At 49.1% G+C, this 27,500-nt stretch overlaps 1 protein-coding gene across 1 annotated transcript in view; it reads left to right on the top strand.

Annotated features, from left to right (window-relative positions):
• The window catches only part of nav3 (neuron navigator 3), a gene marked incomplete at both ends in the record, with an annotated part of 108,884 nt that overhangs the window by 41,406 nt on the left and 39,978 nt on the right, over positions 1-27,500 (top strand). The window contains 7 exon segments of the mRNA XM_080538546.1: positions 14,776-14,905; positions 15,419-15,710; positions 17,195-17,316; positions 17,318-17,711; positions 21,128-21,374; positions 23,235-23,678; positions 24,008-24,049. Coding sequence (XP_080394672.1) covers positions 14,776-14,905; positions 15,419-15,710; positions 17,195-17,316; positions 17,318-17,711; positions 21,128-21,374; positions 23,235-23,678; positions 24,008-24,049 — 1,671 coding nt within the window.

Here is a 27,500-nt window from a genome sequence, read left to right as displayed (position 1 = left end):
GTCATAGATACACTGGGTCTTACTTTGGTCTTCTTGTCCTACTTTGAGATGGGAAATAATAATAATAATGGAATTTCAGATGCTATACCAGTCTATTAGATATTCTGTCAGAAAGCAAAGATAATATTTTTTCTATTATGGTTTTTATGTTTTGGTCTTTTTCTATGTGGCTGGCTGGTCATGCCAAAGTAACGTTTCCATCCTGGATGGATGGGCAATTTTCTTTCTGTATCTAATCTGATCTCATATGAGATTTGGCTCAAGACAGAAGATCACAGCTTTAGCCTACCAAGGTGAGCTGCCTGACACAGGGTGATTACCCTAGGTTATTGTGTGTGTGTGTATACACAGCGTGTGTGTGTGCCACAGTCTCTCACCTCTCGGCGTCTTAACAGAGGGGATTCTGGGATAGGTTCCCGTGGCAACCTGGTGTGAGTCCCTCTGTGGCCATATGTCCCTGTCCCTGTCGACCAGCTCTGGTCCTCTGGCGGTGTCTCAGCGGTGCTCCTCTCTGTCTGGCACTAGGGATGGGCGGGAGGTGTCTGAACGCGCATCCCCCCCCCTCCACCCCCCCCCCCCAGAGGTGCTGGTATCCTGGAGATCGTCCATTCGCCTGCTGTCCCTGTGGTGGACTCCCTAACCCAACGACTCTGAGAGCTGGGGGTGAAAGGCTTGTGAGGGGGGGTTGGGGTTGGGGGGGGGGACATGGTTGTCTGGCTCACTGGCCTATGACTGATCTATGACCGCTCTGCTGCGGTCAAGGTTGCTCAAGGGAAATGTGTGGTTGATTAATTGTGTGGTCTTAACTGGGGGTTAGAGGGCAGGATCTCCTCCAGGTGAATGAATAACAACAGAAAACCCCAAAACATTGCGACACATAATATGTTCACATATATGTAGTATACAGTACATGTCGTGAGCTTAGAATGATAAGGTTCTATCTCCGTTTAGGGCAGTTCAGAGATATTGAGCGTCAAAGTTTTTACATTCCATTATGTTTTGTGAGATGGAACCTTTGTATTTTATGAATTACTAACTAAAACATGTCAACATTTAAAAAATAACACCACACAGGCATTAATAAACACCTAATGGATCAGATTATGTAAAAAACTACATTCTGACAAAAATGGAGATAGAACCTTATAATTCTAACGTCACGATATGTATACATGTGTTATGTATACATATGTACTGTATATAACATCTATTGTGTTGAATGTGTGATTGTGTCCATTGTGGTTTTAGATCGGGGTCCTACCATCCTAGCGTTGGGTTGGAGTGTGTTGGATTTATGGGAAAGGGGATCTTACGATAAGAATCACTTCTCACAGGGTGACATAAGGGTGAGATAAGAGGGTAGTGGGTTATTTATGTCTGTCTCAACTGAATAATACATATGGGGAAGACTGATGGTCTTTTTTGCAGATATATGTATCAAAAGATACTTTAGATAACATCAGCCCCTTGCTGCTACACAATATAACACCGTGACAGCATCAGACTCATCCTAACCACACCACGAAACAACAGAAGAAGAAGCCCCCTGCCTCTGCGTCCTTGTGTGCTCTGCCCCCCCCCCCTCTACCCCCCAGCACAGCAGATTAACTCAGTCCTCGTACTGTAGACCCCCCACCAGGCGCTCATGAATAGCTAGTCATGGAATGGAAGTCGTATTTTTAGCGCTGGCGGTTTGTTAGCGAGGAGAATTAAACCGGTGTGTCTTCATTGAATTCTGTGGCAGCAGGGTTTCAGTAGAGCATTAGTCTCCATTAACAGCTTTTAGCTTTAATCTTAAATGTTTTTATTCCTGTGGTGAATTAGAAGTTGAAGTAATTGGCTGGTGGCTAGTTTGTTTCAGTTGTGCAGCACAGCACAAAAAAATCCAACAACCTGAAAGTCGTCGTGAGTAAGAGTCTCTCAGCGTTCTCCAGTCGAGGATAATTGCAGTGCAGGTGACTAGCAGGTGCCCTTGAGAGTGCGGACGGGAGAGAAAACTTTTCAAAAGATCGAAGCCTCTCTGCGTTCTGGAAGTTAGCGCTGAGAGGCACTGTATATAGAGAGGTCCTTTATTACCCTACAGACCAGAGAGAGAGCCAAGTACTTGTCCTCAAATGCCTCGTTGTTCTTAACAATTTAACGGCCGATGTAATTCCAGGACCGAAAACAACGATCGAAGTTCGGGGAGAAATTAGCACACTGGACCACTACATCTCATTAAGACAGCGCTGTCACACCTCATCCGTTTAGAGAGACATGATATCGACAGTTTGGCGGCTCGCTGTGGACTAGAAGCCCAGGTTTAAATCAATGCCGTGTCATGATGGCTTATACGGCCATCCTAAACATGACAATGACGTACTGTACATCCTAGACAGTTTTGTCTTCATCGACCATTAATCATCTTCCAGGGTTTTTTTTTTTTTTGCTTTTCTTCCGTACTGCGATAAACACACAATTGTCATTTGTATTATAAGAGATAAGAGAGCGTCCTTGATGTGGCCTGTGTGCTAAGTCTTTAAAGCTGCTCGAGTCGCTAAAGCTAACAATGGAATTGCTGTTGTTACCGAGTGTTCAAAGAAGTAGGCCCAGGGGAATTGTGTTTTGACAATGACAATAGAAGCCAGCTTGTTGTTGTTGTGGCCTAGGGGATAGTGATTTGAACTGTTGATCAGAAGGTCATGAGTTCAAATCCCACCTGGGGAACACCACCACTAGTGGGTCCTTGAGTAAAGCACTTAGCCCTAAGTTACTCCAGGGAGACTGTCCCTGTCATTTCTAAGTGTAAGTCGCTTTGTATAAAAGCATCTGCCAAAACGGTAAACATGTAAATGTAAATCACAGACCTCAATTGACAATTATCTGGAATGATTAGATGTATTATTTGTGACATGGTCTTAACATGTTGTTTTTAGATAAGCATTAATGAAGGTCACATTACTGGTAATTCAGTTTACCGCCGTCGGGCCTGGGCCTCTGTTGTGGATTATACCAATCTAATCACATTAAACCATGCATGTTATGGCATAATTGCGGCAGTAAAGGTTTTATGAATCAACATGGGCCGCCTCGCTGCTGAGTTTCCTGAATGAGACGGTCGCCAGAATCCATAGAAGAAGAAGAACGGCGTCTGTCAAGAGAACCAGATCTATTCACAGCCATGGGCAGATGTGCTCTGGCACATGTGGCACTCACGTATGTAACACAGCAGCCGGAAAAAAAAGAAAAAAAAACATCATTCTGGATAGACCAGTTGAATTAGCCCCATTGATATCTAGTTTACCCTATAACACATCCCCCCTTGCCAATGTTTTCCCACAATTCTTAATCTGGTAAGACGGTGAAATGCCATAGTCCTAGAGGCGGTAGGAGGGTTCCAGGTTGTTCCGTGCCAGAGGAGGGGATCAGACCCAGAATGCCCTGGGGGGCCGTATGGTGGCGGTGGGGGGGTGGGAGGGCGGTGGCGCCAGCTCACGTGCCACAGATGGCAACGGCGGGCAGCTGGGAGACCCCCCGAGGGTACCCTCCACCCCCCGCTGCGCCAGGGCTTGCTGCCAACCTGTCTGTGTGTAACCTAAGCTGCGGTGGCCCTCTCTCTCTCTCCCTCTCTCTCTCTCTCTCTCTCTCTCTCTCTCTCTCTCTCTCTCTCTCTCTCGCTCTCGCTCTCGCTCTCGCTCTCGCTCTCGCTCTCGCTCTCGCTCTCTCTCTCGCTCTCTCTCTCTCTGTCTGCCTCTCTCTCTCTCTCACTCTCTCTCTCTCTGTCTGCCTCTCTCTCTCTCTCTCTGCCCTCTCTCTCTCTCGCTCTCTCTCTCTCTCTCTCTCTCGCTCTGCCTCTCTCTCTCTCTCTCCCTCTCTCTCTATCTCTCTCTCTCTCGCTCTCTCTCTCGCTCTCTCACTCGCTCTCTCTCTCTCTCTCGCTCTCTGTCTCTCTCTCTCTCTCTCTTTCTCTCTCTCTCTCTCTCTCTCTCTCTCTCTCTCTCTCTCTCTCGCTCTCTCTCTCGCTCTCTCTCTCTCTCTCTCGGTGGGGGGGACGTTGCGTTCGTTGTTTTTTAGGGGGGGAGTGCAAGGCCTTGCAAAGTTTTGTCTGCTGCACTGTGCCATGTTGTAATCTTCCGCCTTGAGGTTGGAGAACGCGGGGGGGTAGTCGTCTGTGTGTCTTTGTGTGTCTGGGGAACTCGGCAAGCTGTCTTCTGGGCTTCTTGTTTGTACTCTAGCCAGCTGCCTTGTGTGCTAGTCTGAGTTCTGAGTTTGCTCCATTTTTCTCTATTTACATATTTGGCGTTTTTCAGCAGACGCCTTTTTAATCAAAGCGACTTACAAGAAAAGACATTTGTCTAAGTAAGTGAATCATCTATCCATCAATGTTTGCTTTGGCGGGCGTATGACCGCCACTGCTGACTGACTGGCAGGAGATGCCTTCTGCATCGCAGCAGCATCCAGATCCAGATTCAGACCCAGATCCAGATCCAGATCCAGGCTTTCACAGACCAGAGCCTGGCAGAGAAGGGTGCCCTCCTACTGTGCCATCCTGCCGTCTGTCCAACTCCCCTCTGGGGGAAATCACATGTTCAGCACATCTGCAAGGTCACTCACTCCGTCATGTTGTTGAGTGGAGTGGATTACTATCGTATCGGACTGGATTCCACAGGCAGGCGGCCATTGTGTTTGTTTACCAAATGATTTTCTTGTCAATAATGTGGGAGGGAAGAAAAGGCCACACCTGACAATGACAAAGTGTAATTGGAATTCTCGGCGTACCCAAATAACAACGTCAATTGCGTTGCCCTCCTAAAACACGTTTGCGATTACGAATCAGGGCTCCATCTTTCCCCTAAATCCCCATCAGACTATTACTTATGGTTATGGAATCAGCTTCATGAATTATGTCCAGATTAATCTATATAGACAGCCTCAGCTTGGCTGCCTCACCGTATTATGCATGAGCTCATTTCCAGTCAGGGCTGTTGTACAAACAGCACACGGTCGGTTTGCATACTCTCGTCCGGGAAAGTGGGTCCTGTTGTCTCTGGTACCTATCGGATTGATTCTCCGTTCTCATCCTCCATCCTCCCTCCTTGATTAACCCTGGGCTCTGATTGGTCCAGGAGGCTGTCTCCTGCGTGTAGTGTCGACTGGCTGTCAGGCTGCCCTGAGGGGAGAGGAGTGGGGGGGGGGGAGCCAGCGGCAGGGAGGGGCGGGAGGAGGGGGTGTGGGTGAGGGGGGCTGTAGAGTGGTGAGGTAGCTCTCGCTCTCTCCTCTCTCTGGGTGCAGTCGTGTCACAGCTAGCTTATTCAGCCAGCAAGCCAGGGGTGCGGTAGTCAGCCAGGCAGGCAGAGGAGGCGAAGCAACACTTTATACAGCCCTGCCAGCAGAACGAGAGGGCAGGACAAGACAAGACAAGACATCCCTGAGGAGGTGAGTGGGAGTCCGCCGGCTTCGACCCTTCCCCCCCCCACACCCTCCCCACCACCCCCTATTGATTGCTATTCCTTTGCTGTGCGTCCAAGATCAGTAGGGGTGGACTAACTTACACACTGACGGGACAGTTCACAGTGTGGCTTTGTTGGACTAAGCTGGCTCAGCCTGCCAGCAGCCGAGAGAAGAGAAAAGAAACGAAAACCTTGACTGAAACATTGATTATGGTCTTTTAGCAGGGCCCTAGCTAGCAGGGTCTTTTAGCAAGGCCCTGCCATGGGTTTTCTGAAGTATAATTGCGAGAGCCCCGCGAGCTCAATAGGCGTAGATTAGGATTATGGGATGATGGACAAATTAGGACGAGCGCTCGGCGGTCTCTTTGAGCCGTCGTCATGCGTCACTCCACTACTGTACCAGACGCAGCTCTGAGGTTCCTTCTCTGGTTTAGGTGCAGGCTAATGGGAGTCATGGCCTTAGCATGTTATATGCGACCCACGTGTCATCTTGAAAGAAACTCTTTAGCGCTTTGGTGGTTACTGTCTTTTGAACATTTAAGCAGTCGGTTTGACTTGCAAGCCATGTTGAATTCGCTAAATTAAACATTGTCGTTCTCGATTTAGCATGTAAGTCGAATCATTTATGAACTCGACGAGGCATAAATAACTGTACATATCCACCTGTCTAGAGATATCCTACGTCCAAAAGACATGTTTTTCTACAAAAGAAAGAAAAGCGTATGGACTATGGAGAAGGCTTGCCGTCCACTAGCCATTGTTTTGAGCAGAGGGATTGTTACGCAAGAGGTCCTCAGAGAAAGAGTCACATGCTTTTGGCTATGCTGGTCGTACCTTCTCACCAGCACCCCAAATGTGTTCTCTGATTCGACTTTCATTATATCTTAGAAACATAATCGTCTCCTCTGTATTGAGAATTCGCCATTTCGCTGTTTATCGTGGCGATTTATATGTTGTTTTTATCCCTTCCTCCTCCTTCTAGAGCAATGCTCACAGCATTGAATATTGCATGAGATTGCTGTTCGCATGCTTGAACGGAGCCCTTGCATTGCACTCTATAGCTTGGCGGTACAGTACAGTATGTCTCCACAATGGACAGCATGAAACACTAGATTCAGCCTGCACTAAACCTATGGAAGCTTCCAGTACCTGAGGGAAATCTAGTGAGTTTGAAGAGGAAGAAGCATGTTGGTTCACATGTTATTGGACTATTGGAGTGAGTCTACAGCATGCAGGACGTTGTGGTTATCCTCTAGCTAGCTGATGTTTGAATGTCGCATAATAATAAAATACGGAAGGAGAACCGACGTCTTGGTATTTCTCTACTTGCATCCAGAGCGGTCGGTGCGCAGTACATCTGCGGCTCATGGTTTATTGAAGAGGTTCTGACTCAACCACAGCCTGTGTTTGAGGGCGGCTGTGGCTCAGCTGGTAGAGCCGGCGTCTAATGATCTCAAAGTCGGCAGCTCGCAGCGGTTCAGATCCCTGGCGGGCCGCTCGTCGGAGCACCCCTGAGCAAGGCACTGAACCCCCTAATTGCTCCCGGGGTTGCCTTCAATAGCGGTGACCCCTTGCCTAGATGAGCCTAGATGAGCCCCCTGTAGAGCATGCATGTATTTTGTTGTACTCTGTGCAATCCATTTTCCCTATTCGTGAGTTTAGAATGATAAGGTTCTATCTCCGTTTAGGGCAGTTCAGAGATATTGACCGTCAAAGTTGTTACATTGCATTATGTTTTGTGAGATGGAACCTTTGTATTTTATTAATTACTAACTCAAAAATCAAAAAAACAAAAAAAACACACATGCATTAATAAACACCTAATGGATCAGATTATGTAAAAAACTACATTTTGACAAAAATTGAGATAGAACCTTATAATTCTAACGTCATGTATTGCTCAGTCGGGACTGTTGAGTGCGGCTGTGAGACCAGTGACAGGCCCGTCTGCAGGTCTGAGGGGACGCGCTGCCTGTCAGACCCGTCACACATGATCCAGTCAGCGGCCGGCGCCCAGAGAGAGAGAAAGAGAGAGTGAGGGAGAGAGAGAGCCCAGAGAGAGAGAGAGAGAGAGAGAGAGAGAGAGAGAGAGAGCCCAGAGAGAGAGAGAGAGAGAGAGAGCCCAGAGAGAGAGAGAGAGAGAGAGCCCAGAGAGAGAGAGAGAGAGAGAGAGCGAGAGAGAGAGAGGCAGACAGAGAGAGCGAGAGAGAGAGAGAGAGCGAGAGAGAGACAGAGAGAGAGAGAGAGAGAGAGAGCCCAGAGAGAGAGAGAGAGAGACAGAGAGAGAGAGAGAGAGCCCAGAGAGAGAGAGAGAGAGAGAGAGAGAGAGAGGAGAGAGAGGGAGAGAGAGAGAGAGCCCAGAGAGAGAGAGAGAGAGAGAGATAGAGGGAGAGCGAGAGAGAGAGAGAGACAGAGAGAGAGAGAAGAGAGAGAGAGAGAGAGAGCCCAGAGAGAGAGAGAGAGAGAGAGAGCGAGAGAGAGAGAGAGAGGCAGACAGAGAGAGAGAGAGAGAGAGAGAGAGAGAAAGAGGCAGACAGAGAGAGAGAGAGAGAGAGAGAGAGAGAGAGAGAGAGAGAGAAAGAGGCAGACAGAGAGAGAGAGAGCCTCCGTAATGAAATATTCAGCCCTGATACAGGAAGGCGTGCTGCTGTGCTCTCAGGGGCCCTAGTGTGGACCAGGTGGTGGGGGAGGTGGGGGAGGCTGTGTCTCAGGAGGTCGAGTCGCCTTCTAATGATCACAAGGTTGGCAGATCGGCGGTTCGAGCCCCGGCTGGCAACATGTCGAAGTGTCCTTGGGCAAGACACTGAACCCCAAAATTGCTCCCAGTGAGCGGGCCGGCGCCTTGCATGGCAGCTTGCCGCCATTGGTGTGTGAATGTGTGTGTGAATGGGTGAATGAGAGGCCGTTGTAAAGCGCTTTGGATAAAGGCGCTATATAAGTGCAGTCCATTTACCATTTACTTAGTGTGGACCAGGGGGTGTCTGAGCTGAGCCTAGGCCCGCCTGGACTGGGTTGAGGAGGGGTTGGATGAGGGGTTCAACATCCTCTGGTCTCAACTGGTTTATTTGCCTCTCTCACTTTGTTGTTGTTGTAGTTTTGCGTTTCAACTGCGCCTGTTAATGGCCTTTATGCCAAGAGGCTTTTCCTTTACGCTTCTAATTTCAGACTTCGCTCGACCTTGTTTGTGTAGGTGACCACTACGTGGTAAAGCATCATTCTGCTTTACAGCTCCCGTTTCCCACCCGCAATACAGTCAGTGTTCTTTCATTCAACTTAATAACTGCGTTATGAGAGCAATGACAAAGCATTAAGAATTAAAGCTTTCGTAAACAATTCCTACCAGAAAAGAGAGAATGACAGAGAAAGCTATCGGGTATGCTTTTCTTTTTGATGTTCAGAAAAAACGAAATTGACCAAGAACAATACAACCCGCTGCTATTTATAGAGGAAATGGCCCTCAGTCTGTCGCAGTCAACAAGTTCTAACTGTGACCAATTGAAGTGGAAATGAGAGGGAAATTTCTAATCTGCTTCCCCAGACCATTAGAGACTAATTAAAATGTTTGCTGGAAGGAGGAGGATTGTCAGTATTGTGTTAAAGAGGACCACCACAGGAGGGGAGAGAGAAAAGCACAGAATGTGTCTCATTTGGGAGAAAGAGAGAGTGAGAGAGAAATGACTCTCACTTTAGGATAAATAATTTGAAGGCAATGGGGCTTTTAAACAACCATCTGTTTCAATCTCAGTCATTACCGTGGCAACCGCATCCAATAATAACCTGCCGGTCTGGTATCAGAAAGTGGCTATCCTGCAGATTACCAGAGCAACACGTATTTAACGGTTAATCAACTATCAAGCAGCGCGTGATGACTATCTACAGTAGCAATGTGTTCCTGTGAAGATTTTGCTGGAAAACGATTTGCTTGTCGTTTTGTGGTCATTTCTATTCAGTTTAAGGCAATTTTCTTGCTTTCTTTCACACAAACCGTAACTCTTTATTACCCAAATAACAGACAAAGCTACAGAGGATGTTATCAAAAGTGATGCAGGCTGAGTCTGTCTGCTTCTGGGGAGGAAATTGAGGGTGTTTCAGAAAAGACAAAAGACAAAGTGTGCTTCTCTCAAAGCAAGCTCCATTCGCCTTACAGACGGATGAGGAGTTTGATGACCAAGATGAGGCAGGGGGCTGATTCGCACCTTTAAAAGACCATCTGTCTCTGTGGTGCCTAGCTGGCCAGTTCCTAGCGAAGACCGCCCTTAAGCTACAGAAGTTAACCCCTTCCTTCCTTCCAAAACTGATGCTGGCACTATAACTTTAATCACTATAACTATATTCAGCACAGCATGTGACATCAGCACATCACATAAAGTGTCTGGTGAAAGTATGTACTCTGTTATCTTCAGTATTCTGTCCCCTCTTGTCTTCACTTTAACCCAGAGCTATAGATCAGCTGTGAGACCCGTGTGGTCTATTGGCAGGCAGAAGCATCACTTCCCAACAGCGGCTTTTAGAATACTGCCTCTACTCCCCAGGGACACAGGGAAGGACTCGTTTCCTTAGCGAGCGTCAGGCTTGGCTCTGTCTGCCCTCCAGTCTGGTACCTCAGCGAGGTCTGGCCTCCAGGGACACAGGGGAGAGGGGAGACTCAGGGGAGAGGGGTTCTGGGGACATCACACTCCCCCTGTTGGGTTTTTAGCTCTCAGTGGCAGGACAGGAGGATGTTTTGTTCTTCCCGCGGGAGAAAGTTAAAAACAGAACGTCAAGGTGACCTGACAAGAGTTACTGTCGCCACGGAAACTCACGGCTCCGCCTTGTGTGTGCGTGTGTGTGTGCGTGTGTGCGTGTGTGTGTGTGTGTGTGTGTGTGTGTGTGTGTGTGCGTGCGTGCGTGCACCTCCTGATGCTAAACGCCAGTGACACAGTAAGATGTTCAACTGTTGCATTCTGGGAGACAGATAGTCACCCACCCTCCAAGTGCCGTTGAAAGCTAAAGCTGAAACAACTTGCAAGTCACGGCAACAGCCTAAAGCCACTTAAGCGCAGATCAGAGGAAACGATTACACCCAAACATGCAGGCAGCGTTTTATCAAAGCTGATTGATTTCTGCAGCTTTGTTGATGAAGAACCACACAACCCGTTCACTTTCAAGCTCCATTCGACACATGTTTGTTATCAGAGCGTCAGAACTTTGGTGGTAAAACGACAATTACATGTTAATGTTTGGATAGCTGCTGATTATTAAAATGGCATGTTCACGTTCACGAAGCTTGATGATTGATATCAAATGTATAAAAGCAGTAAACACTCATCTGGGAGCTACAGCAGACAGCCAATATGTTGGTGTGACAGAGAACGGATAGCCATGGCTCTGCAGACGTCATTTATTCCAACGTGTGACGATTCAATCACTCAGACTGTGTGTCGCCATCATTGAGACTTCCTCTAATAATAGCCTGGCTCAGTCTGGGCAGGAATGAAATGGCAAAATGATAAATTGCATATGGCAAATGAGAAATCGCCTTTTGTGAAAGAGAATCTAGACACTAGGCCACTGGCCATTTGTATTTTTCAATCCATAAATCCATTTATTTCGTTATCAAATTGAGATGGCCAACATGCCTGGTCGCTCAGCAGATGGGAGAGATTGAAGAAGGAATCCTATTCGAATGCCAGCAGGGATTTCCATTTTCACAGTTAAAATATTTTCGCTCAGATTGAAAATACTTTTCAATTGTTATAAAACAGTAGTGACCAAACATGAGACATTTCCTCCTATGTTGTTAGTGACCTTCCTTCCTTCCTTCCACACAAGCTGGTATTGAACGGGCCCCCTACATATTCCACTGTGACCGTTGTGTAACCGATTGCGAATCACCCGCCTGTGTTCAATGCTTGATATTACCCAACTCTGATATTAATAACTTCAAGCCCTTGAAAAGTGCAAAAACAGAGAGAAATCAATAAGGGCACATAGTTCCAACGTCCTGGCGGGTTCAGGAGTCCGCCCCCACACATCTCCTCCCTCCTCCATTGTGGGGCTTTTCAAAGAGCTCGGTTTTTTTTTCTCTCGAATTTTGAGACCGTCTTTTGGGTTTCATCTTTGTCTTGAATACATTATTTATGTCGTGGGAGAATTGATGTTCACTGGCCTACAATTTAATTAGCCAACTATCCCAGCGATGAGCACCCTCTCACTTTTTGAGGGATTGGGCGTTGTCTAAAATATATAACGAATTTCACAACCCAAAGTGTTTGAAGTAAGAGACCCAGACGGTACAGAGTGTGGGTCGTCCTCGAGGCCCCTCTAGAACACAGGGTGTGGTTCCCGGACCCTCTAGAACACAGGGTGTGGTTCCCGGACCCTCTAGAACACAGGGTGTGGTTCCCGGACCCTCTAGAACACAGGGTGTGGTTAATGGACCCTCTAGAACACAGGGTGTGGTTCCCGGACCCTCTAGAACACAGGGTGTGGTTCCCGGACCCTCTAGAACACAGGGTGTGGTTCCCGGACCCTCTAGAACACAGGGTGTGGTTCCCGGACCCTCTAGAACACAGGGTGTGGTTCCCAGACCCTCTAGAACACAGGGTGTGGTTAATGGACCCTCTAGAACACAGGGTGTGGTTCCCAGACCCTCTAGAACACAGGGTGTGGTTAATGGACCCTCTAGAACACAGGGTGTGGTTCCTGGACCCTCTAGAACACAGGGTGTGGTTAATGGACCCTCTAGAACACAGGGTGTGGTTCCCAGACCCTCTAGAACACAGGGTGTGGTTAATGGACCCTCTAGAACACAGGGTGTGGTTCCCGGACCCTCTAGAACACAGGGTGTGGTTCCCGGACCCTCTAGAACACAGGGTGTGGTTCCCGGACCCTCTAGAACACAGGGTGTGGCTCCTGGACCCTCTAGAACACAGGGTGTGGTTCCTGGACATGTTGCTTGCGGTGTTGTTCAGGTTCTCTCTGCACTGCTGAGGGGTGGTGGGTCACATGGTGGGTCACATGGTAGGTCACATGGTGGGTCACATGGTGGGTCACATGGTGGGTCACATGGTGGGTCACATCCAAAACGTTTTCCCTCCGAGACTCAATTTCAAGTTGAGGGAGGTGATCTGCTGATTCCCAGTGTTAATTAAGGGTCGTGGACACACACACACACACACACACTGGGACCAGATATGTTGGCATGGCAACCAGCTGTACTGTATGTGTATATCATGTGTGTGTGTGTGTGTGCGCCTGTGTGCTCCCGTGCCCCTGTGTGAGAGAGAGAGCGATAGAGGACAGAGACAGAGCGGGAGAGCGCTAATGCTAATGCCTTGTCATGCAGGGTGACTTAGGTGTGATAGGAGGAAATAGGATTACAATGACAAAGACTGAAACATATCGCTTCCGATTTCTTCCCTTTGTAGCGGCGCTAATTAAACGTGCGGAAACTATCCGTGGTTGATCGACGCGGCCTGCCGTGTTTAGGTGCTGGGGAGTACGTCAACGCCACAGCAAGGTCGCTGCCGTCTCAATAATGAATTCATGCTAACAAGCACTCGTTCATTTCACACAGTCAGGCTAATGACGGAATGAGGAATGATCCCTCGCAGGACCCTTAATGCCCAAACGTCAATGGTGCCTTAAGGCCGATTTAAAGTTCTGCGTCGAATTTACGTGCGTAGCTTACGTTCCCTACGTAAGGGCTCTCGCACTTTACACTTCTGCGTAGGCCGCGCTGCAATTACACCGTCACATCGCTAGGTGGCAGTGTGTTTTCTATGCCCCTGTGCTGTGCCTCTTCCGGTTAGGAAGTCAACGGAGCTCAAAGCTCAAAGCGGCATAATAGCGATCTTTTTGTTGTTATGCTTGTTGTAAATAAAAGTTCTATGATGCATTGAAATGACATTAAACTAAGATAATACGATGGTTATCATAATTTTTCAAATCTTTATTAATAAGTAATTACAGAAAAAGTAAATGACATTTCTATCATGGCTTCCGCATTTTGGCCTACGAGAGAGTCTGAATCACCAAGCGGACCAATCACAGAGCTGACGCGTACGCGTACGCTCTGACGCGTACTTAGATTTTTTGAGAGGAGCGCGTCAAGGCTACGCACGGTCACGCGGGACTACGTAAGCTTACGCGTAGCCTACGGCGTCGACTTTCCGCAGAACTTTAAACCGGCCTTTAATGAGGATTTAAAAAGGCCCCACCCAGCCCTGCTCAACATACCAATCAGACAGGAGAAGTGATGGAACATCGCCTGCACACCTGAATAGCTGCATTTCTTCCGGGACATTCCTCACTTCTTAGGGACTGAGCTCAGTGGTGTAGTCTAGTGTGTTCTAGTGGGTATACTGTGATTTTTCCCTCCCAGCCTCATATCGTTCATTTCGCCATTAAAATAAATCTGCGCTCCCTGTCTAACGTTATATATATATATCTAACATTATGTTATAAGGCTGATCTGTTCATGATAGTGCAGCATTTTGACATATTTCATGTCGCATTTCCCGCCGTTGATGGTATATGACGCTATAGTCAGTCCCAATGGTCCAAAATTCAAGTGCTTCGTAACACAGACAGGGTGAATTTTATGACAAAGTGAAAGTTCTGTCACAAAACGCCATTACGTATCCTCACACATGTTTAAGTGGGTATATGGAAATCCTTGGCCTTTCCTAGTGGGTATACGGCGTAGTCCTGCGTATCACCTAGACTACAGTACACCACTGCTTCTTAGGGACTGAGCTAGGTTTAATTAAAGCAAATAATTAAAAACAAAGCAAGCCGGTGTGTGCTGTAGGCTGCAGTATGCTTGCAGGCTTGGCGGTGGCGAGTCTCTCACCCTGCACACGACTGCTGCATTCAGAGGAACTTCACCTGAAGGGTTAATCTTGGTGGAGGGTGGAGGTGTGAGATATGAGGAGAGAATACAGAGGAGGGAAAATGGATGCTATTTGTCTTCATCTTTCATGTCTGACACCCCTCTCCTCTCTCTCTCTCTGTCTCTCTCTCTCCCTCTCTCTCTCTCTCTCTCTCTCTCTCCCTCACCCACTCTCTCTCCCTCCCTCTCTCTCTCCCTCCCTCTCTCTCTCTCTCTCTCTCTCTCTCTCTCTCTCTCTCTCTCTCTCTCTCTCTCTCTCTCTCTCTCTCTCTCTCTCTCTCTCTCTCTCTCTCTCTCTCTCTCTCTCTCTCTCTCTCTCTCTCTCTCTCTCTCTCTCTCTCTCTCTCTCTCTCTCTCTCTCTCTCTCTCCCTCACTCTCTCTCTCTCTCTCTCTCTCTCTCTCTCTCTCTCTCTCTCTCTCTCTCTCTCTCTCTCTCTCTCTCTCTCTCTCTCTCTCTCTCTCTCTGCCAGTTGGGATGACAGCAGTTCAGTGAGCAGTGGTCTGAGTGACACTCTGGACAACATCAGCACGGACGATCTGAACACGCCCGCCTACTCCGAAGTCACCTCCTCATCGACGCGCAAGAACAAGGAAGCACAGGTACCGTACGCCCATGAGTATCATCTGATTGCAATAAAACAACAAAGTTGGTTTTGTGTGAGGAGAGCTTTAGGGAGGACGTTTACACTACTACAGTTCCCAAGGAGATCTAGGCGACACGACAGTACTGTGGGAGCCAGTCCTTACGCAGTCTTAACAGAGGCTGTTAAAAATAACCACCTATCTGTGCCCCTTATGAAATACTGAACAGATTGAGCTCTTAAGAGACTCTGCTAGTGCTGTTAGTGAGGGAGGGAGGCCTTACCATCTGTCAGGTAGATAAGTCATTGTGTTTGTGTGTGTCTGTGTGTGTGCGTGTGTGCGTGTGTGTGTGTGCGTGTGCGTGTGTGTGTGTGCGCGTGCGCGTGTGTGTGTGTGTGTGCGTGTGCGTGCGTGCGTGCGTGCGTGCGCGTGTGCGTGTCTGCACGTGTGTGCGTGTCTGTGCGTGTGCATGTGTGTGTGTGTGTGTATATTAATGTGTGTGTGTGCGTGTGTGTGTCTCAGTCCCAGAAGGGGAACAAACACAACAAGCACGTGGAACATGAGGTCAGCAGCAGTTGGGCCGGCGCCGAGGATCTGAAGAAGGTGGACGAGGAGCTGGACGCGGCGGGCATGGACCCCATGGGCGCCAAGTGGAAGACCTCCTCCTCCTCCTCCTCCCCAGCGGGGGGGCAGGGCGAGGACGCAGGGCAGAAGACGGGCCTGCCCATGACCCAGACGGGGTCCTGGAGGAGGGGCATGACCGCCCAGGTGGGCATCACGCCCCCGAGGACCAAAGGCTCCGGTGCCACTCTGAAATCCCCCGGTATGAAGCTCTCTTCTCATTCACCATGACAGTTACACGTGAGCTTAGAATGATAAGGTTCTATCTCCGTTTAGAATGATAAGGTTCTATCTCCGTTTAGAATGATAAGGTTCTATCTCCGTTTAGAATGATAAGGTTCTATCTCCGTTTAGAATGATAAGGTTCTATCTCCGTTTAGAATGATAAGGTTCTATCTCCGTTTAGAATGATAAGGTTCTATCTCCGTTTAGAATGAGAAGGTTCTATCTCCGTTTAGAATGATAAGGTTCTATCTCCGTTTAGAATGATAAGGTTCTATCTCCGTTTAGAATGATAAGGTTCTATCTCCGTTTAGAATGAGAAGGTTCTATCTCCGTTTAGAATGATAAGGTTCTATCTCCGTTTAGGGCAGTTCAGAGATATTGAGCGTACGTTTTTACATTCCATTATGTTTTGTGAGATGGAACACCACACAGGCATTAATCAACACCTAATGGATCAGATTATGTAAAAAACTCAATTCTGACAAAAATGGAGAACCTTATAATTCTAACGTCACAAGTATTTCTCATCTCTCTTTCCGGAGTGACCTTATTTATTTCTCCTCACTTTTGCATGGTGGAAAGAGTTTGAGTTGTTAGATTAAGACGTTAAGATGTTGGGTGCATTCAGTTCAACTCGTCTCTCGTCTCTGGTTGAAATTCTGTTTATATCGGGAATTTCCCTTTGTAACTTGATCTGATTTGTTTGGATTTGTTGAATTGTAGATGTGTTCCAATTTCAGATTGATTTGGTAACAGAGTCAAACACTTAAGTCAATGTCGTCGCCCTTGAAGTTTCAGCCAAGTTCCCGGCCCTGACTAAAATGTCCTGTTAAACCACTTAAAAGTTCAACTTCTCCGTTATATCTGGACTTTTCTTTGATAGTTTTGGGTTCGCTCAGCAACTTCTCCTTGGCTAGGATTAGCATCACTTTCCCATTTAGCTGAGCTTTGTGAAAGTGTGATGCGCGCTGTTGGCCAACGTATACAGAAACCTGGCACAGCCACCCCGGCTGTCGCACTGCAGGTGATGACTAAGACGAGACATGATTTGCAAATAAGTGGAGAGGAGGTTCACACCTCTGCTCAGCTCCTACTGCAGGCAGCACCCCAGCAGTCTGCAGAGGGGCCCAGGTGTTAGCCAGGTGTTAGCCAGGTGTTAGCCAGGTGTTAGCCAGGTGTTAGCCAGGTGTTAGCCAGGTGTTAGCCAGGTGTTAGCCAGGTGTTAGCCAGGTGTTAACCAGGTGTTAGCCCAGGTGTTAGCCAGGTGTTAGCCAGGTGTTAGCCAGGTGTTAGCCAGGTGTTAACCAGGTGTTAGCCCAGGTGTTAGCCAGGTGTTAGCCAGGTGTTAGCCAGGTGTTAGCCCAGGTGTTAGCCAGGTGTTAGCCAGGTGTTAGCCAGGTGTTAACCAGGTGTTAACCAGGTGTTAGCCAGCGTGCTAACGAGAGCTCTGTGTGTCGACAGGTAAAACAGACGATGTCAAGGCCTCGGAGAAGGGGGGCAAGGGTCCCTCGAAGAGCTCCGTGGGCCTCCAGCGCTCGCCCTCGGACGCCGGGAAGGGGGGCAGCGGGGACGAGGGGGGGGGGGGGGAAGAAGCCCCCCTCGGGCAACGCCCGCCCCCCCACCACCAGCTCCTTCGGCTACAAGAAGATCTCGGGGGGGGGCCCTTCGGGGGGGGGCACCATCATCACGTCCAGCGGCGCCACCCTCTCCAGCGGCTCCGCCACCCTGGGGAAGGTCCCCAAGTCGGCCGCCATCGGCAAGGGGGCGGGAGGATCCGGGGGGGGCGGGGCGGGGCGCAAGACCAGCCTGGACGGCGGCTCCCAGCCCGAGGACGAGGACGGCGTGATGCTGGGCTGCGGGGCGTCCAAGGTGTCCCTGCAGTACCGGTCCCTCCCCAGGCCGGCGAAGTCCGGCACGCACGGCCAGCGCTCCGGCTCCGCCAGCATCGACTCCAACGTCAGCGGGAAGTCGGCCGGAGGTAATAATAACTTTATTTATTTGTATTTATTTATTTATATAGCACTTTACATCAAAGTGCTTTACAATAGAAAGCAGCAAGCACAAATACAATAGGTAAAAAAACAACACATTTTAAACAATATAAAAACAGCTATTTCAATTTAAAAAACACACAATTTCGCACCACAAATATAATAGGTAAAAACAAAAAATGTTAAACAAATTTAAAAACAACTATTTCAATTTAAAAACACGCATAATTACAACAGCACAAATAAACAGCCTATGACATGTAGACAACACAAAACAGGTGGGTCTTTAGCTTATTTTTAAACACTTTTACTGATTCTGCCTGTAGTCCAGTAGTAATAGGGTTACACCCGGAACAAATTTGTAACAAGCTGAATTTTTCAGGATATGTTCAGAATACCTTTAGGAAGGACATACTAAAAGTCCCCGTGAATCCCCCTTGTGCTCTCTGAGATATTCAAGATGGCGTCCAAAATGGCGTCCAAGATTTTTCTGTATCTCAGGCTTAAAACCTGATACAAATGCAATTAAAAGGTCAAAATATGTTTTTTAGGGTAAGTAAGTCAATTGCATCATTAGTTTCTTGAATGGAGACATTTCATAATAATAAATCACTTCAGTCATCATCCTCATCATCAGAAATTGGTGTTGATTCTTCAGTTTCTCCCTCATCATCTAGTAAAGATGGCATTGGTGCTGCATTGTTGCATGTTTGACCACTGCACTTTGTACACAAGGCAGAGCAGTGTACCCCCATCTTCCTGCAGCCACATGACACTCCACAGCCATCTGCTCTGCAGCCACAAGAGATCATGTTGAGCAGAGTGTCTGGAGCAATGGGGCGGTCAGTTTCAACTGGAGTCAAGATATCCTCCATTTTCCTTCCCCAATCTGTTGGCTGCAATGGCCTTCCCATCCATTCCTGAACAATGAGATATGTTCTGAATGAATGTTGCTTGGCTGCAGCACTTGTTGGAGGCAAAGTTGCCAACTGGAAGGATGAGGAAAGTGAAGTTCTGCTGATTGCCTTATTGTAAGCAATGTATCGGAACTGATCCAGTGATTCACAACTGGAAGCTCCATACAGCTTCAGGAGGAAGCTTTCACCTGCTTGTTGTACTTGCTGATGACTACTTGCAGCATTGATGAATGTGTCAATTAGATCATACTCTTTCTTCTTGCAATGGCACACATCTCCGTAAGTAGATGGCTGTGGCCACACCACAGACTGCAACAGATGGCCTCCATCTAGAACAAACTGGCAGTTCTTTGGAATGTTAGGTTGTACAGGGGCAAATGACTTGAGAAGAGTACCTAGAACACTCTTGGTTGTCTTTCGCATGACACCATTAGGAAACAGGGATGGAGGTTGAGGAGCAAGCTCATATGACATGAACTGCTCCATGTCAGAACTTGTATTTAGGACACAGGTGATCCTGTTGAAAAGGAGACTGGGATTCACTACCATGTTTTGTCCCCTGACATTGATGGTGTTTTTATCCCCTATAGTCTTGACTTTGTCAGTGCGATGCAGTGTGATTTCTGATAACTTTTTTCCTGTTATCCTGGAGGCTGCAGCCAGACCAATCTGGACTGCATTGTCACAATTGACGGATGTGTCAGCTGTAACACCAGTAGCTATAGACACTAGGTGATCAGGCTGGTAACCTGCAAATGGTGGATGTATCTCCAGCCACTGCATAAAGACATCATAGTCTTTGCTGTCTTTAGCCTGAGTGGATGATCGGAGATCTTTGTGTTGTTCAGAGGTAGCACTATGCACACCGGTGAACTTCTCCAAAGCATCACACACAGGGACGCAGTAAGGCAGTGCATGCACCCATTTGGTCAAGGTGCTGTCTGTTATTCCTCTACAATGGGTCATCCCTCCACTAGTTTTCAGCATCCTCATCAGGAACTGCTCAATTGTCTGGTCAGAGAAGTTGCCAGACCAGAACTCGTTGGCTCGACGGATGGTGAAGTACCCCTTTGAAGAGAACAATGTGTACTCCTCAGGTGGCATGACTTGTTGGATGGAGTTCATCTGCTGCAAGTACAGTCTTGCAGACTTGGCATATGGAAGATGACCTGCTGCATGGAAATGTGGGATCATTCCCTGCACACAGTGAAGATGAAACTTCCAGTTGCCTGTCCTTTCGGCTCTGATGAAGTTGAGCATGAGGAACACCTGGTTGATGTACTGTACCCATAACTTTCCTGTTCTGCTCTGTGTGGCAGCTTGTTCCAGGTGATGAGTGAGAAACTGTTGAAACTCTCGTAGAGTTTCATCTTCGTTGACCTGAGTTGCATCTTCATCTTGGTCAACTATATCTTGATACAGATTGACCAGATGTTCCTTGTCAGTCTGATTTGCCCAGTCTGACTTCTCTAGCAGTACAGAGATGAGGGCCAACAAGGTTAGAATGTGAGCACGCACTGCTCGAGAGAAGGCATGACCTTTGAGCATATGCACCACTGAACCTTTGGCATACACCCGTTCCCACAGCTCTGCCAGCCCGCTTCCTGTCATGATCTGCCCAATGCTGCCTAGAAATGACATCAGCAGGTGGAACCCACCAAGTCGCACCATCACTTTGTCCAAGTCTCTGGAGGCAGCAACTATCTCAGAGGCCTTTTGATACAGGGGTTGGTCGAATGTGACTGGGCAGATCTTGAGGTTGTGCTTCTCACTCTGTGTTTGTACAAAGCACAATGCAGTGTAGATAGTGCTTGGATTGCTTGGATCCAGCTTTATGAATGGAAGAGTCTCAATTCTGGAAGTTTGAAATTCATCACTTCTCAGGGCAGTTTTCATGAAGCCACTCCAAGGCAGACAAGGTGTTAACTTCAACATGTACCCAAGCATCCGAACAGAATCAAGAGCTGATGCTTGCAGTATGTGACTGTCAGAGATCTGCAGAGGCTCTACTGTAACTGACTGCAAACCAGCTTAAATGGTGCCTGGGCTTAATGGGTACACTATGTGAAATTTGTGTCATTGTCACATTAATGACCTTGTAATCTTGGTTAACTTTAATTTTAGCAGTGTGTCAATGGTGAATTTGGATTCCTTGTATGAGAAAACATATATTTTAACATTTTTATTGCATTTGTATTATGTTTTAAGCCTGAGATTATGGAAAAATCTCCAAATAGCGGCAATTTTGGACGCCATCTTGAATATCTCAGAAAGCATAAGGGGGATTCACGGGGACTTTTAGTATGTTATTCCTAAAGGTATTCTGAACATATCCTGAAAAATTCAGCTTGTTACAAATTTGTTCCGGGTTTGACTCAATTTTGAGCTAATGCTCTTGGACTACTGTCTGATATCCAGTGGAAGACGGTTCCAGAGAGTTGGTGCCCGGAAAGAGAACGCACGCTCACCGATTGTCTTTTTTCTAGGTAGCGGCGGAGCGGCCGCCTCGGGGGCCAAGCGGAGGGAGGCGGGGGGGGGGAAGGTGAGCTCGGGACGCTCCAGCCCCGTCACCATCAACCAGACGGACAAGGAGAAGGTGGCCGTGTCGGATCAGGAGCCGGCGGGGGTTCTGTCCACCTCCCCCTCCAAGTCCAGCCCCACGTCTACGGGTCAGTCGGGCCTCCGGCAACCGGGGTCCAAGTACCCCGACATCGCCTCGCCCACCTTCCGCAGGTGAGTCGCCCCCCCTACACACGCGACACATTCTAGCACTGGCGGACTCATGGGGGGGGCAGGGGGGGCGACCGCCCCTCCTGGTGCCCCCACGGTTGAAAAGCGTCTCTCTTAAGTGCCCTTTTGAGTGGCAAAAATGCCCTTTTGAGTGGCAAAAATGCCCTTTTGAGTGGCGAAAATTAGAGGACGTGCCCTATTGGTGCCCCTCCAATGGTCTAAACTTGACCATGTGCCCCCACAGTTGAAAAACGTCGCACTAAAGTGCCCTTTTGAGTGGCGAAATTAGAGGACGTGCCCTATTGGCTGTCCTTCCAATGGTCTAAACTTGACCATGTGCACTGATGGGGTCCCATGTTGTGCAGTAGGTGCCCTTTTTTTCTTTTCGCCCACCCTGCCCTTCAAACATCTGAGTCCGCCACTGCACACGACACATTCTAGTTTTCTCTTCTCACGTGAGAGTGAATCTGTAGCCCAGGAGCCACTTCCATTTGTCTTTGTTATCCTCTTATGAAGTCTTATGAAGATGGAGCGTTGAAGATGTTGTTTCCCAGGTTTTTTCATTTCATTTTTTCATCCGTGCTCAAGCCGACTATGAAGTAATGAAGTGTTATTTGTGGGGCAGCAATATTCTTTTTCTCAGCTCACAGACTCCCCAGATAGATAGGGGTGCTCATTGAAACTGTCAGACTTTCAAGGCAGAAGTTTCGGCTCTCTTGAAGCGCCACAATGTTATTATTTCCAAAATCTCATCAAGTTTTTTTTTTAAATAACGGGATGATTTAAAATCAAACGTCAGACGTTTCTCACTTAATCGTTATTCCTCTCAGCCCCTGAAAATCGATCAGTGTTCGTTCGTTCAGCTTCCAAGGCAAAGTAGACCAAGAGGACGTTGCCCCCTGGTGTTCAGAACACGTCACTACAGATATACAACGTTTTTGTCCAAGACCGACGGCTGATGATTTGCCATTCAGGTCAGGCAGATCTGATCCACCGGACCTGATTGAAGCTGACAGGGCGAGAGCCGGCCCACGCGCTCGTTAGAAGCGTGCGCTCGCCAGGCGCATCGAACACAGACCCCGTCCGTTCTGTCAAGACGTTGCGGCTAGCCTTTCAATTTGTCTTCTCCCTAGAGAGAGAGGCACCTATTAATTCTGAGCGTTGTTTGATGCCAGCCACGACAGGAGGGGAGCCGTGCAAACATATGTGTGAGGAGAGCAGGTTGAGTGGCTCGGCTGATTGGCTGATCGGCTGATTGGCTGATTGGCTGATTGGCTGATTGGACGCACTGAGTGGAAACGGCCAACGCCACGACCGCAGATGTGTGAAGATGAACCACTGCTGAGTTTCCAGCTAAGAAGCTGTAGTGCAGCAGAGGTGGCAGCCTAGTAGGAATGTTGAATATCTCATTGATAATGAGAATAGCTCATCGCTATTAGTGTCAGATTGAATTAAACAGGTTAATAATAATGTCATTGAGTCGATATTTTCTGGTGGTGATGAAAACCGCGAGGGGAGAAGGGGAGGGGGGGGGGGGGGAGAGGGGGGGAGAGAGAGGGAAAGAGAGAGAGGGAGAGAGAGGGAGAGAGAGGGGGGGATTGAGAGGGAAAGAGAGAGAGGGAGAGAGAGAGGGAAAGAGAGAGAGGGAGAGAGAGAGAGGGAAAGAGAGAGGGAGAGGTTAGGTTATGTTTTAAGGCTGATTTGTGCATGACGGGGGGGTCAGGCGCAGCTTAGAGTAGAATACAAACGCCCACCGTTTCTCAAACCACTTCTCCATCTCCCATATTATCTTAACTGGTGGTGAACAGGTTTGGTCTCTCTTTGGACCAGTCATGATCCCCTCCTTCTCTTCCCCTCCCTCAGGTTGTTCGGCACCAAGGTCAGCAGCAAGGCCAGCACCCCCGGCACGCCCGACTCGGGCAAGTGTCCCTCTGCGCTGGGCAGCCCCCACGGCACCCTGGCGCGCCAGGCCAGCCTGGACTCCCCGTCGTCGGGCACGGGCAGCCTGTGCAGCGGCGGGGGGGGGCAGAGCGGGGGCAGCAGCCCGCTGTACGGCGGCAAGGCCCCGGACCTCCTGGGCCTCCAGGACTCCCCCGCCTCCAGCCCCGCCTCCGGCCTCTCGCTGCCCTCCAACGCCCGGCCCTGGCCCGCCACCCTCAGCAGCTCCTCGGCGGGGAGCAAGGACACGCTCAGCTGCCAGAGCATGACCAGCCTGCACACCAGCACGGAGTCCATCGACCTGCCCCTGGGGCACCACGGGCCCAAGGTCACGCGCACGGGCAGCGTCAAGTCCACGCTCTCCGAGGGGTGAGTCCGGAGTCCTGAGGCGGGTCATCGTTGCGGTGTTGTTGACGTAGCTCTCGTTATCTCTCGTTAGCTCTCGCTAGCTGTTGTTGTAGCTGCATAACATCTTCATGCGGTATTGTGTAGATATCGTGTAGGTGTTGTTAATGTCTGTTTAAGTTAAAGACTCTGAGTTCTCACTGTTCGTTGTACTAAATTGTCAGTTTACCTCCTAAAAAAAACCTGTATGTGTTTGACTAAACCGTAGAGATTTTAATATAATCCTTTTCAACAAATGGAACTTACATTTTCTTAGCAATTCTAATATTGTTGTTCTCTGTGTTTTATAACAGCATGCCGCTTGACAGAAACACGCTCCCCAAAAAGGGACTGAGGTACTTATCATAATCATCATTATCATCATTATCATCATTATCATCATCATCATCATTATCATCATTATCATCATTATAATCATCATCATCATCATCATCCACATTTTGTCCGTCATATGTTGTTGTCTTGTCTTCTCACATTTGTCCAAACATGGACATTTTTTGCCTCCAATTCACAACAATCAGCGTTGTGTCCAATAAGCCTATAGGCATACTGCAGTAGGAAGGCAGTGGAGTGGTACAGGATCATATCAGCGTGTGTGTGACGTTCATCTGAGGCAGCAGATCAGGCAGGGTTGTGGAGTTGAGGCATCAGTTGAGGGTTTGAGATGCTGAAACATGAATCATTCCTGTATATTGACACCACTGCTCCTCACAGTCAACGGAGGCAATAGCCTACTGTCGTATTATGTAACTCAGAATTATTATGACACAGCGAGGTTTGAGTTTAGCCATAAAACATCCTGAACTCTGCAGCTTTCAGAGGGGTTAGGGTTGCCTTCTGTGAGGTCCTGTACCAGTCCTGATCAATCATTCTCTGTGTACTGTGGGCAGTGTATTGTTAAGTCCTGTTAAGAGATTCATTGGGTTGTTTACCTTTCTCTGCCAGATGATTGGGCTTCTGCTCTGTGGGATATCTCATCGAATGCAGCAGGTTTCTGCGGCGAATAGTAATGATTTCACTGGAGACGGAATAGCTGTTGCGTGACTTTCTTTCTTTTTTTAACTTTTCATCCTCATCCTTACCTACTGGCTACTGGCCATTTTAAATCAAGTTTCCATTACCTTTCTTTATTGACCAAGAGCCAGTCTAGACCCTGTCCCCCTGTCCCCCTGCCATCTAGACCCTGTCCCCCAGCCATCTAGACCCTGTCCCCCTGTCCCCCAGCCATCTAGACCCTGTCCCCCTGTCCCCCAGCCATCTAGACCCTGTCCCCCTGTCCCCCAGCCATCTAGACCCTGTCCCCCTGTCCCCCTGCCATCTAGACCCTGTCCCCCTGTCCCCCTGTCCCCCAGCCATCTAGACCCTGTCCCCCTGTCCCCCTATCCCCCAGCCATCTAGACCCTGTCCCCCTGCCATCTAGACCCTGTCCCCCAGTCATCTAGACCCTGTCCCCCTGTCCCCCAGCCATCTAGACCCTGTCCCCCTGTCATCTAGACCCTGTCCCCCTGTCATCTAGACCCTGTCCCCCTGTCCCCCAGCCATCTAGACCCTGTCCCCCAGCCATCTAGACCCTGTCCCCCAGTCATCTATACCCTGTCCCCCTGTCCCCCTGTCCCCCAGCCATCTAGACCCTGTCCCCCTGTCATCTAGACCCTGTCCCCCAGCCAGTCTAGACCCTGTCCCCCTGTCCCCCATCCATCTAGACCCTGTCCCCCTGCCATCTAGACCCTGTCCCCCTGTCCCCCTGCCATCTAGACCCTGTCCCCCTGTCCCCCAGCCATCTAGACCCTGTCCCCCTGTCCCCCAGCCATCTAGACCCTGTCCCCCTGTCCCCCAGCCATCTAGACCCTGTCCCCCTGTCCCCCAGCCATCTAGACCCTGTCCCCCTGTCCCCCTGCCATCTAGACCCTGTCCCCCAGTCATCTAGACCCTGTCCCCCTGTCCCCCTGCCATCTAGACCCTGTCCCCCTGTCCCCCTGCCATCTAGACCCTGTCCCCCTGTCATCTAGACCCTGTCCCCCTGCCATCTAGACCCTGTCCCCCTGTCATCTAGACCCTGTCCCCCTGTCCCCCAGCCATCTAGACCCTGTCCCCCTGTCATCTAGACCCTGTCCCCCTGTCCCCCTGTCATCTAGACCCTGTCCCCCTGTCCCCCTGCCATCTAGACCCTGTCCCCCTGTCCCCCAGCCATCTAGACCCTGTCCCCCTGTCATCTAGACCCTGTCCCCCTGTCCCCCTGTCATCTAGACCCTGTCCCCCTGTCATCTAGACCCTGTCCCCCTGTCCCCCTGTCATCTAGACCCTGTCCCCCTGTCCCCCTGCCATCTAGACCCTGTCCCCCTGTCATCTAGACCCTGTCCCCCTGTCATCTAGACCCTGTCCCCCTGCCATCTAGACCCTGTCCCCCTGTCATCTAGACCCTGTCCCCCTGCCATCTAGACCCTGTCCCCCTGCCATCTAGACCCTGTCCCCCTGTCATCTAGACCTTGTCCCCCTGTCCCCCTGCCATCTAGACCCTGTCCCCCAGCCCTGTCCCCCTGCCATCTAGACCCTGTCCCCCTGTCATCTAGACCCTGTCCCCCTGTCCTCCTGTCATCTAGACCCTGTCCCCCTGTCCCCCTGCCATCTAGACCCTGTCCCCCTGTCCCCCAGCCCTGTCCCCCTGCCATCTAGACCCTGTCCCCCTGTCCCCCAGCCATCTAGACCCTGTCCCCCTGTCCCCCAGCCCTGTCCCCCTGCCATCTAGACCCTGTCCCCCCCCCCCCGGTCCCCCTGCCACCTTTTACTTACTGAAAGGTGGATGGATGCTTTCAATTGCAACCTTGTATCAGAGCACAGAAAAAAAGGGGGGGGGGAGATAGAGGGAGAGAGAGAGATAGAGGGAGAGAGAGAGAACGTTATCCCCATCTTCCATCCATCACTGTTGACAAATCCACGAAAAACAAATGGCTTCTCTAACCAATTACACTTCAGGCGAAAGGCCCAGAGTTTCCCAGGATAGCACCCAGGGGCTGGGTACGTTGCTCGATCCGAGGGCGGACCTCTCTGTTGAAAAAGCGTTAGTTAATTCATCCTTCACCAGCTAATGCACTACACGCAGTGAGGATGGTTCAGAATTTTATTTTATTTTTTTGAAAAGATTCCTTTCATAGCGAGGGTTGAGTCAGCGTACCTTGGGGAGTTGCTGTTCCTCTCGGAAGCCGATTGCTCATATTGTCCCCTGCCTTTGTCTCGAGCAGGAGGAATTCAAAGCGACAAATTATCTCTCAATCCGGCAAAGTGAAAGTACTTACCTACATACATCTGATGTTCAGTTGTGATGTTTTCTATGCTACACCAGCCTGGGCCCACTCCTCTCTCTGATTACAGCACTCTCTTGTCTTTCTACATCTCCTCTATATACTGTATATAATTAAAATCAGCTAGACACTTACATGCAAAAGAGAGCGTTTTAGGATTATATATATAATTAAAATCAGCTAGACACCTACATGCAAAAGAGAGCGTTTTAGGATTATATAAACCATGCAGGGGCACCTGGCTGTATAGAATAATTAGATGCAAATCAGCATTCACTTTTCTGAAAGAATTCACAGTTGGCTTTTTAAAAATGCAGAGGACTGAACAGAGGTCAGTTAGTAACGTGCGGTGTTTGAGGAAGTCCATGTTTAAAGGATGAGCATAAACTCAATTATCATCCTTAAAGGATTAAGTATGGCCGCTTTTCAAGCACTTTGATAACGCCTCCCCCCCCCGCCTCCCCCAGCCTCCCCCAGCCTCACCCGC

Source organism: Nansenia antarctica (genome assembly GCF_963989245.1).
Source record: "Nansenia antarctica genome assembly, chromosome: 8".
NCBI lineage: Eukaryota > Metazoa > Chordata > Actinopteri > Argentiniformes > Microstomatidae > Nansenia > Nansenia antarctica.
Note: the sequence above shows the minus strand (reverse complement) of the source record. Positions and strands in the feature narration are given on the sequence as shown.